Source organism: Arvicanthis niloticus, chromosome 5 (assembly GCF_011762505.2).
Source record: "Arvicanthis niloticus isolate mArvNil1 chromosome 5, mArvNil1.pat.X, whole genome shotgun sequence".
NCBI classification, from domain to species: domain Eukaryota; kingdom Metazoa; phylum Chordata; class Mammalia; order Rodentia; family Muridae; genus Arvicanthis; species Arvicanthis niloticus.
This window is the reverse complement of record NC_047662.1, coordinates 64882080-64894746: the sequence shown is the minus strand read 5'-3', so window position 1 is coordinate 64894746 and position 12667 is coordinate 64882080. Positions and strand designations below refer to the sequence as shown.

Sequence of the window (12667 nt, the reverse complement as noted above, 5' to 3'; positions counted from 1 at the left end):
GGGTATTCCACAGTCATTTAAATTATTCTAGAGTGCCATGATATCTTTGATATAGTACTGCTAGTGCCATAGTTTGGATGGAATAACTAACAGCTATTTCTAACAGTGTTCTTCCCTATTCTAGTAATATATGGGAGCTGGAGTGACTGAGGTCCTAACCTGTGTTTTAAATTAGAGGATCCAGTTTGACTACCAGAGTTTTCTAAGAAACTGACCTAGGGGTTGGAAAATTGGCTCAGTTGGTAAAAGTCATTGTGTTTGGGGGTACCTGAGTTGGAGCCCACTCATGTAAACACCAATGGTACACTTTGCAACTCCAGAAGCACTGGAGAAAGATGGAAGCAAATCTTGAGCATATCCAAATCAGTGAGCTCCAGGTTCAGTGAGAGTCAGGGATACAAAACATAAGATGAGCAACAACGGAGAACAACAGCCTATGTTGATCTCTGGCCCCTATGTGCATGTGCACACATGTAGACATGTACTTGTGTTCACACATATGTATGTACAAGGAGGTACATGTAGGACATGCACACACATACACATACTCATGTATAAAAGTGTAGTAGTGGCAATATAAAAACATATTTTGTTGATATAAATTTCCTATAGAAGAGCTTTAATGAAAAAATTAAGTAAATAAGTTTATGTAATATGTTTATAAATAATCTGGAATATAAAGTAATAGTGAGCAAACACTGAAACATTAAATGGAATAAAATGAAGAAATGCACTGCTGTGCAAGATCACAGACATAAGCAGAAAGTGACATTTTTCACTTATATATTTCATGTATAAGGCAATATGATTGAAACCTATTTGTATTAATGGTTTATTTTTCATCAGTCACTGTCTGGTAGTGAATTAAAGAGTTGCTATTGATCTGTTTTTAATCTGTCTATTCAACTGTACTTAACAGTACTGTGAACAAAATTACTTTTTTAATGCTACATTTGACAGGAAGTTATTTTCAACTTTACTGAAATATAATTATAGCATATTATAAGGTTATATTTGGAACTTCATATGATCTTAATTTAATTCATTATAGAAAAACTGTGGTCTAGTTTTATTTTTGACTTGAAGCCACTTAGGAGAGGAAAAGGTTCTTTTTGCTTACATTTTCAGATCACAGTATATAAATGAGGAAAGTCAAGGCATGAACTCAATCAAGAATTAAAGCAGAAACCACAGAAGAATGCCACTTATCAGCTTGTTCACTTGTTCATGCTTTCTTATGTGGCCCAGGCCCATCTGCCTCAAGACAGGGCCTTCCACAGTGAGCTAGGCCCTTCTTTGTCAGTCAAGACAGTTTCTCACAGATGTTCCCACAGGCTAATCAGATTCATGCAGTTAGTTCTTCAGTTGAGGGTTCCCTTCCTTGGTGATTCTAGGATGTGTCACGTTCATAATTAACACTTATCAAGAAAAACCACAATGTTAATAGCTTATATTTATCAAGTGTTTTTTATGTGCAATATGTAGTTCTTAGTTTTTCTCATATACTGAGTGAATTATTTCAATAGTCTTGGAGTAGGCCCCTTTATTTCTATTTTTACAGATGTAGTGACTGAAATGCAGAATGGTCAAACAACTTGCATTAGCTTAAGAAGCTAATGGTGGAGCTGTGATTTCAAACACTGCAATGGAGATTAAGAATACTTGTTCTTAACCTAAGAGCAGAGTGAGTTTTTGCCCAAATGCTAACTAGTAAGTGAGGAAAAAAAGAGAAGCCAAGTGAGTGGTTTAAATTTAGATATTTTTAAACCTTTTATAAGTAGACTTCAGAAAAATAAGTTAAACAGAATATCTTCAGTTTTTAGAAGATAAACTTTGCATTTGCTTTATTTTGTTTTGCCACAATTTTATTCAATCTTTAACTAAAATATGTTTTGTGATGTATTAAGAAAATTGGATTTTATCACTGTGCACTAAAGCTATTGGAGAAGTCACAGTGACTTGGGAAGGGACCATAGCTATGCCTTGTCATAATTTTGACCCATAGTATTGCTGGAAGTGAAGGGTATTTGGCCTTCATCGGCAGGCCAGTGGTCTAGTTTCATTTTTGATGCTTTAATAAACAGCATGACTAGAAGCAACTTAGGAGAGGAAAAGGATCTTGTGGCTTACAATTCCAGGTCACAGTATAAAAATAAGGAAAGTCCTGTGCCCTCTGTTTCTTAATGAAGCTTTAATTCTTTTTGTCACTCTTACCCTCTCTGCAAAAATATTATTTTCCTTGCTATGACTGTCTTGAGGTTTCCTGAAACTTCTATGCTCTTAGGAAGTTTTGATTATAGTGCAGTCTCTGTACCTTATAGTACTTAACTAAAACTTTAAACTTACCCAGAAGTTTTATGTAATGTTTAGTATGTGCAAAGCATTTTACAAGTTGCATGTGGAGAGAGATGTGGAGGAAGTTGGTTCTGGAAAAATGGAATGCTTCTCTTGCATTCCAATGTATGTGTCCTCTGTCAATACTGTTCAGCTTACAGTGCTTGTTAATTTCAGGAGTACTTTCTCTATTATGTAGCTCCTCGTAGAATCAGAATTCTGGAGGCCTAAGGAAGATTAAATATTTATCATAAGGAATTTAAAAGCTGACAGTAGATATAATGTCAGTGTTTAGGAGCACAGGCTCTCTAGTCATATTGTAGTCGTATTTATCTACACATTTACACAGGAATTGAAATTCCTGTGTATTTCTTTGGCTTTCTTAAAACTTCCTAGGCTTGTTTCCACATATTTTAAGAAGATTTCTATGTTCTGGCAGCACGATAGCACGTGCTGTGAATCCAGAACCCACATAATGGGAGGAGAGAACCAATTCTTATGCATGTTGCTCTGTGGTCCCACACATGCCATGGCCCATGTATGCTCTCTTCAAATGCAAATGAGTGTCAAAAGGACTTTTAGAAGGGGAGTAGAGAAGACACACGTAAAGAATTTAATTAAGGTCTTGTCCACTGATGGTTCTGAAAAACAACAGCCCTACTAAAAAGTTCTTATAAATGGTAGAACTTTGGTTCAGGGTGATGTAGGGAGGGCTGTTTTCACTTTAAAATGAGTGGGTAAGAGGTTTCTGTACGTGGATATTGCACTCACTGATTTGTAGATTTGTTTATGATATTCTTCTGTTTTGATTCACCCATAGCTTGCTAAGAAATTGTGACCTTTCCAATTCTTAGGGTGGGGTTGGCACCTCCTTGTTAAAGGAGCTTCCGAGGCGAGGCAGTGCTGGCCCTCTCCCCAGAGAGAGTGCTTTAGAAGGAAAACAGAGCCAGAATGTGGATATTTTGCTGTCTTTATGAATGAGAAAAATCTAAGATCCAATTTTACAGTTATAAAGATCAGAAAAAAATCCACATCACTTATTGTAATTTGTTCTTATTATCTGAAAATAAGTTATGCCTAATAACCAGTGGTTATGAGTGCTGGCTGTGCCCCTGGCCATTTGGTTTTAAAACTTGGTTGGCTAATTGTATCACTTAGTCAAAACATTCATTTTTAATGCCTTAGTGTGTTTTAGTAAAATAAATAAAGCATGGTTTTGATACAAATGCATGTATAGGAGTTATGATAGTGCCTAGCAAATAGTACATTTATTATCATTATTATCTTGTGTTACAGTTTAAGTTCATTTTCAGTTTGTTTATATAGAATCTAGAGAAAAAGCAATTAATATCTTCTGTATAATAGGCTTGCAGGATTTATTCTTAACATCATATATGATGTTGTTATTGTTCTTAAATATTATATTACTTGCATTCACCAGGATTAAATTGATGTATATTGTACTCAAATTAAAAAAGTGATGAATCCCAGGTTTTATTTTTCATGTATATATGTTTCAAATTAAGCCTAAGCAGAAATTGTTTTATTTTCCTATTTGTTTCTTTCTTTTTCTGATGTGTTTTTGTGCAAATATTAAAGATACTGTTTGTTTTCTTTTGTTTGTTTCTCTTCGGGGGGTGCTATGAGTGCTAATATTTTTGAACTCTCCTATTTTCAACCTCTCTGTCTTCTTTATTGGGTCTGGAAATAAAACTCTACCCTAAAAATCAGTAATCCTAAGAGGTTCTGCAATCAATAAGGTAATTTTTAGTTTTAATTGATATGTTTATTTAGGATACATATGCTGTAACCTTGAGATATGTATTTAAAGACTTAAATATAGAAAAATGAGAGATCATCTTCCATTTTTATGCTTGGAGTTAAAAGCAGAGGAGCTCTGAGAGTGGACTGCTGCCATAATCAGGTTATACCATGTTCTCATCACTCAGAAAAACTCTCTTCTGCTCCATTCCACCCCTAAACACATGGGCTGCACAGCTGCTCTATGGCTGTGTGCTTTCCCATGTGTATTAGGCCCACACAGCCTGCAAAGAGGTTGCATTTTGGAGCATGGTTGTAGCGTGGCTGGCTGGAGACCCCAGAAGTGTAGCTGCCAGAATCCTGCCATCTGGCAATGTGGCTGCCTAGGTTCTTCATCTCAGGGCATGTGTGTATTTTTGCTGAGCCCTTTTTCTGTTGCCACAGCTATGAAGGCAGAGATATGGATGGATGGTCATGGAGCTAGCAGGGAGATGTTTAATTAGAAACACTAGTGTTCAAGGTGAAAGAACATGCAATAAAGTGTGAAAAATGCATTTGAACTTTCACAATAGATGCAAGAAGCTTAACAACATCTTTTAACTTTTATGAAGACCTTTAAATTAGAGAGCTGTGAGGATATGGTATAGACTAGCTATTTCAAAATTCTAACCATTTTAAACATGGCAGAAGGTTATATAAAAGCACACATTTTGTTTTTAAAGAAAAGTAATCATGATTGTCCTTTTTAAATGAAAGTTTATTTTCATTTCATTAAAAATTCTCTGAATATTGAACATAATTTAACAGTCCATGGAAAAGAAAAAGTATTATGTAGTTTGCATGTGTGCATATCTGCATATTAGCACAAAATATTGACATGATAATTGCAGTCAAGCCTGAGTGAACGGTGGCCTGTGGGAATTCAGCTGGTGTTGTACCAACTGGATGGCTGCTCAGGACATAGTACAAAATGCAAGGTGCAAGCTAGCACTTTATTCAGCACAGGCAGGCATCATTTAAAAGTCCTTGGGGGCAACCCTGGTGATGTGCAGATGTTAAAACAGCCTGTTCTGAAGCACTGATATTTTTGAACATTGTAAGATACTTCTAGGTCTGAGTGAGGAATATTTGCACAAGTATTGAAGTCATATAATAAATAATCTTGTGTCCTTTTTTTACAAATGCTATATGTAATAAGTTGAGTGTGCAGAAATACCTGGACATTTAGGTAATAGAGAAGTATACAAAAGCCAAAAAACAATCATTTAATTTATAATTACAAAACAAAATGTTAGAAGCTTCAATTTTAGAAGTGAATTTAGTAAATAAGAGTATTTGCTATATTATTTATTTAGTAATATTTTAAATGTAAAGTTTTCTTTATTTAAATATAAAGTAAGTTATTATTTAGTTAAATATTCATCAATTATTTTTAATATCATTGAAAGAATCAGGTATTTTAGACTGATTTTATTTTGTTTTCTTCTCTGGACCCACTAGACTGAGCATAGAACACAAATCAGTTTTTTTTTTTTTCATGTGTGAAGCTTATTTTTACAGTCCAAGTTCTGGCTTTCAGACATAAATTTAGACATTAATTTTTAAAATACAAATGTTCTAAAATTTGGTTATTCAATAAAATGAAATTATATATGAAAGCTAAACTAGTATTAATTAAATGTAACTTTCTACAACACATTATAACAGGCATCTTGTTTGTATTAGGACATTTTTATTTAACAATGATTTTTATTGTGGGGTAGAACCTGTGTGTAAGATGTTTTCTAGCTACTTTTCAGTTTTTCTTAGTAGCTCATTCATACATTCCACATCAGCAACTCATTCTGCATGTCCAAGTCCTGGAAAGCTGAGCATCCATGGCTGAGAGGACAAAGAATTTGGTAACAGTTTAAGTCTCATTTCCCTAAACTTCCCTTTTTATCAGTCTTAATGTTTTGGAATTTTAGTGTTACTAGAAATTTTGAAAAGGAAAGACAATACTACATATAAAATGTATATATTTAAGAGATGGATGCTACATTCAGATGAGAGAAAAGAGTACGGTTAGCTGTATTTTGTTCTTTATTATTATGTATCTGTTAATTAAGAACAATCAACCTCAGTAACTTTCGCTTTTTAATTTTCTTTGTTTTCTAATTCGTACCAATATCATTATCTCATTTACAGTTAAATGTTTCTTTTAGACTCTAATATTTCATTTTGACATCTCATTAAAAATGGGCTCAAGCCCAGAAAATATGATCCTGTCATATTGTATAATATATAGCATGGTCTATAAAACAGTAAAATTTGTTTCTTAATGATTTAGAATCATTTCTCAGTTTTTCTAGATTAGAAAAATGGCAGCAGGTTAGCATGGTAGTCCGTGTGGCTGAGTGCAGCAGTGGCGAGTGTTTCTGTGGGTGGTGCTCTTGGGGAAAGTGCTTGGAGCTTTACACTTGCACATGTCTGACAGGCTTTCTTCACTCCATTTGTCATCCTAAAGAAGTCTGCAGATATTCTTAGCTCACATCGTTATTGCACATCAGTGGTTCTAATTAGCTAAACAGGAGTTTGTCTCCGTCATTGATCATCATCAACTCCTTGACAGTGGCTTTTTTTTTCCTTTGGATCCTTTTAAAATGTCTTGTACATATGTAGACTGTGTATTAATTGAATTATCTGCATAAGTTGATCCTCCTATAAACAATCTTGTTTAGACTATAATTTCTGTGTAACAAGTACTGTGTACATATTGCAGAGTGCTCTGCTGGGAACATTTTATTGTATTGGAAACATTATCCTGTGCCACAAGAAAAGTTCTTGGACTAATTTCCATTAATTTCTTGAGTTGTCATTTTCTTTCATTTCAAAATTATAGTAATTTTTAGATCTTAGTTATTAAAATATATCACTAAAGTATAATTTTGAAGTTTACACTTTGTGCCATATATTTAATTTATTATTTATAATTGTATTATATTACCTGGTCTTTCTATACCCATGTAAATGATTGTTATTGAAGTAGCATTTAATATGTATCAGAACCACTTGAAATCTTGTGTCTTATAGTCTAGCTATAACAAAATACCACAGACTCATGTGGTTCAAACAGACAAAAACAACGTTATTTCTTATTGTTCTCGAGTTAGCAGATCCAAACATATGGTGCAAACAAGAAATGATGCTTGAAATTATTTTATGAAATTATTATTTTATGAAATTATTTTATGAAATTTTATGAAATTAGGTATATATATATTTATATATATATAAAATTTCATAAAAAGTGTACTACTAGAATTAAAGATACATGTCAACACCAAACCAAACGGTGATTACAACACCTCACTTTCTCCAATACCTGTGTCATCTGGTCAAAGTATAAACAGAAAAACTTCAAAATTAAGTGGCAGCTGACATCACATGGACCTATCTCATCTACAGAATATTGTACCAAACACCAAAGTCTACACATTCTACTCAGAAGCCTTGAAATAGCCCACAACCTGTTTGCTATGGTATTTCATATCCCTGTGTCAATTACTGTACTGGCAGTGCTTAATAATAGTGATTTAATACACAATAAATTAGTGTGTTAGACAGGGCTTTCTCCCCCCCCTTTTTTTTTAAAAAAATTATTCTGTTAAGTATTCCTCCATCTATGAGACCTATTTAATTATAAAACAGTCTCAGCAATTTTGTCTTGAAAATGCTTCTCCTTCATTCTAGGCTTGCAACTTCTGTAATGTTAGGAGTACGTTAAGAGTTTCCCCAATAAAACAAAATTCTTCGTTTTTACTGATGTAATATTTTTAATGTCATCATTTTCTCTGTAATGTCATGGGTGGGTACCTCATTAATTTTGTTCAGATTATTGATTTATTTTTGTTTCTAGTTTTAAAGAATTTAATAAATGAGTAAAACTGATCTTATTAGCATAAATGTTACACAGATTGAAGATAAAAATATGCAGTTGTCTTCTCCAGTATTGAATACTACCTGCTGCAGTCCCAACCTGCTGATGTGTCCACTACGTAGCATCAAGATTCAATTATGTTTTACACATTGGTTATTATCTATCTACATGTAGAAATTAAACTGTTTCTAGAAAATGAAATTGTCCCAGTTGTCAGCAGTGCTAAGTTGCTGTCACTTGCCATATGGTTTCTGATTAATTCTGAGTGAGCTGTTGACACACGATAATTTAATTATTTATACTTTAAAATTATGTTTATTAGGATATGGACATTTATAGGAGCGGCTCTGGCTGGGCCAGTGATAGATACTTGCTTGGCAGGGACGAGCACTTAGGTTTGATCCTTAGCACCAGCAAACAAACAGCAACACAGCAACAGCAATGATAGAATACCTAGACACGATGACAATAAACTGTGTTTCTTTTGTTTCTAGAGAAAAACAGAAATCTGAAGCCAAAGACAGAAAAGTTCTGGAAATCTTACAAGTCAAAGATGCTAAAATACAAGAATTGGAGCAGGTTGTATTGTGTTAAGAATGCTGTGTAAAAGCATTGTTCTGAAATGCCTGTGGCCGATCTTTCACTGTTACACCATGTTGTTCCTTACTATTTGTCTTCTAAAGCTATCAGATATACAACTCGTTCAAATGCTTAACAAGCTGTTATTTTAAAATAGTATTTATTATTCATTGTTTTATTGTATTTTTATTTTTGCTACATTATGTGTTTCTGATATATACATTTTTACATGGTTTTGGTTATAGAAAAGTCTCATGATAATTGGTACTATTGTATTTTATCTTTTGAAAATTTGCATTATTAAATTGGTACAGACCTTTTATATATAACTTAAATCACACAATTAAACAAAATTTACATATAGTTTGCATGTACTTGTATAATCAGAATATTATTACCACAACAATATATATGCTCTCCCTACACTACAAAACTCCATCTAATGAGCTTGTGGGGGCTCACCTCACATTCAAACCATCATTGCACCATGTTTCCAGTGGCTCCTCTCTAGCTCATTTTACAAAATATAGCTAGTTCATCTCCAAGAGTTCCTATAATCTCAGTACTAGCAGTGCTCAGGGCTCTGAGTTCAAAATCTCTTCTGAGAGAGACTCAGTTTAAACTCTTATCATTTGCACCTGTAAAAAATAATAAGCAATTGAAAGAAAAAAAATTATAGACGTTAAGTATACAGTAGCACAGACTAAGCATTCCCATTCCAAAATACAGGGATCGGGTATAAAAGGAGTGATGTGACTACAGCAATACAAAAATCAGTAGAAAAACAGTAAGTCCTGGAGTTCCGTTCTAGCCATCGGGCCCATGATGGTATGACCTGGGCCCCAAGGGTCTTGGGCAATCCTGTCAACCTCTGGATCCTTGCCGTTTGCAGCCCACATGGGCTTTCTGTATGTAGCTATCCCGGGATAGATAGTATGTATTTCTGGCATCTATACCTTCTTAAGGTCTACACTGAGTTTTTGGTTTTATTCTCAGAGTCATGCATTACTCTTTCCAGGCTCTTTGGAGAGTATCTTACTGCTCTATGAACAGACACCATGACCAAGACAACTCTTAAAAAGTACAACATTTAATGGGGCTGGCTTACTGGTTCTAAGGTTCAGTCCGTTATCATCATGGCAGGAAGCATGGCATCCTCTAGACCAGCATGGCACTGGAGGAGCTGAGAGTTCTACATCTTGTTCAGAAGGCAAACAGGAGAAGCCTGGCATCCTCAGGCAGCTGGAAGGAAGCTTTCAAAGCTCATCCCCACAGTGACACACTGCCTCCACCAAGGCCACACCAATTCCAGCAAGGACACACATCCTAATAGTATCACTCCATGGGCCAAGCATCCAAACACAGGAGTTAATGAGTCCACTACAGAGGGATAGTGGCATTGTTATGCAAAGATTGGCTTCTTAGCCCTTCCTTTAAAATCTGGGCGAGAACTTGTATGACTCCATGATTCTTGGATTCTACGTATGTGCAAAACAATATTGTGAACAATGTTAGACATGTCTTGAGCCTAAGCAATAGTTGTGAATCCTTGTATCATGGATGTAGCAGCCTCTGAATCCTAAATGATAGTAACGCAGGGAAACTGTTCCTGCAGCAGTCCTGTCCAAGCAGATGACTGCACGGTTCTTATCCTGAATCTATGCTGTTTAAATGAGTTAAAACCTCTGCAACCTCATCCTGCATGTGGTGGAGCTGAGATATTCCTGGGGTGCTGCCCATCTTTCTTCTTGTCCAGTTGCAGTGTGAAAGAATCTGTTGCCACAGGTTCCTTGGCCCCTTTTTTCACCATGCTCATTTTGTGGGCCAACTGTAACTCTTCAAATCCTTGTGTTCTCAGTTCTTTCTGTAAGCCTGAATATGAGCAATAGCAGTAACCATGCTGCCACCCCTATGCTGGGCAGCTTTGAAACGTTCTTCACCAGATTAGTTAGTCTGCCACTTTAAACACAGTTTTTCGCAAAGCTTCAGGACACAAACTACAAACTAAACTCTCTGTGAGAATACAACACAGATGCCCTCTGTTTAAATTCCAATGCGAGCCCTTGTTTTCGTGACATATCATGAGCACTGTCCTTCTTTTTTTTTTTTTTTTTTTTTTTGGTTTTCTGAGACAGGGTTTCCCTGTGTAGCCCTGGCTGTCCTGGAACTCACTCTGTAGACCAGGCTGGCCTCAAACTCAGAAATCCACCTGCCTCTGCCTCCCAAGTGCTGGGATTAAAGGTGTGCGCCACCACCGCCCGGCTGAGCACTGTCCTTCTTAGTTTAGCATTCTGATCTGAGTTCTTGCCCAAACTGCTTATAACATTGTAGGTTTTCTGTGGTCTTGTTGTATGACAAGCTTGTTTCCTGGGAAGACACAACATCACATGTTCATTCACCTCAGATAGTCAGCCCATCACAGACCAAAATATGGACAGTACCAAAGTTCATGTTGGTCACCAATGGGCCTTATCAGGGTTACTTAGAGGAATATAGGCAAAGGATTACTTCCAGGAGCAGAAACGACTCAAGCTGCAGTACAAAACTCATCCCAGCACAGGTGATAGTTCACAAGAGCCGGACACCTGGAAAACATTGCACAGTGTGCAGGCAGCTCAGTGGAAGTCAGAGTGTTCTTCTTCAGGTGACTCAGTTAGCCTGAACGTCTTCTAGTCAGCCTGGCTGACTTCTCCCAGGCTGCTCTGTTGATCTCTGCTTCTTCTTTGCAGCCTGGCTTGTCTGAGAGACTTCTCTGCAACTTGAATTCTTAAAGATCGACATGCAGAGCTACTGAGATGGTTACCCTCTGTCTTAAGGAGCTGTCCTACAGGATAGAGTGTTTTAATGTAGGAAGAAACTCCCCCCTCCCCCAGGAACTTACTGACAGAGTGAGACCAGGCTGGACTCGAACTCAGAAATCTCAGACATCCGACCGACTCCCGAGGGCTGGCATTAAAGGCGTGCACCACCACACACTCGCCTGGAAGAAACTTTTTATAGGAAAGTCTACATTTCTAATCTGCCTTCTCAGTACAACAGGCAGTTTGTACGTTTCATAGTTCACATCTCCACACTTTTCCACATTTCTCCCACATACTAGTTCCCAACAGTTCTGCCACATAGCCGTAGAACTGATTCTACTCCTAGAACCTATTTTTCTATAAGCTTTCTTGTTACTCTGACAGATACTTGACTAGAACATCTTAGGGGTGGAAATATTCACCTTGGTTCAGTTTTGGAAATTTTGGCCCCTTTTAGTGAGGAAGATGAAAGACACACAGATCACCTTGTGGTGGCCAGGAGGGTGAGAGAGAATTTAACATATATTGTTAAAACTACATTTGCTTTCATAAAATGACATTATATTTCTCACTTATCTCTACTAGAGACAATTCACTGGCCCACTCTATTTTGGCCTAGCAAGTACGAATTCTATGAGTTCAGTTTCTTGCAAAAATTGGTTTAATTAAATACAAAAGAATATTTTATGATTTTCTTTTTTTTTTTTTTTTTTTTTTTTTTTTTTTTTTTTTTTTTTTTTTTTTTTTTTTTTTTTGTGGCACAAGCCTTCTTAAAACCTTGGTGTGTTTCCTTTCTTTACTGGCACCAGAATGAACTATTCTATAATCATCCTCTGGCATTAGGAAAAATGTATGAAAGTATGCGCCCCTCCCCATCCGTATCTGTGCCCTCCTGGAGCTTTGCAATCTCAAACTTTCCAACAGTCTTCAGTAATTACTTTTAGACTGAGAAGGCTCTTCTGCCTCCTACTGGCTCCTGTGGAGCTCTTGCTCTGGTTTTCTACTCTCAGAAATCGATTTTGTCTGTATTTCTTCTCTGTCTCCTCATTTTGGAAAAATACTGATTTGTCCAGAGATCTCAGTTCTCTGATGAATCTAAGAATTGTGAATTTTCATTTTGTTTGGGCTGTTTTTTTGTGTGGATGGAAGTCGAGCTTTAGAAACCCTTCTATGCCTGACTAGAACTGGGAAGTCCTTCTGTTGATTTCTTGTTGTTGTATTAAATAATATTAAGGAACTTTTCCCACCAGGATTTATAGTTTGTGAAATACAG

At 36.1% G+C, this 12667-nt stretch overlaps 1 protein-coding gene across 4 annotated transcripts in view; it reads left to right on the top strand.

The window, feature by feature from the left end:
• The window catches only part of Cntln (centlein), a 240402-nt gene that overhangs the window by 44545 nt on the left and 183190 nt on the right, over positions 1–12667 (top strand). For all 4 annotated transcript variants that reach the window (XM_034503722.2, XM_076934700.1, XM_076934702.1 and 1 more), the window contains exon 3: positions 8509–8593. In XM_034503722.2, the coding sequence (XP_034359613.1) occupies positions 8509–8593 (85 nt within the window). The remainder of the gene's footprint in view (positions 1–8508; positions 8594–12667) is intronic.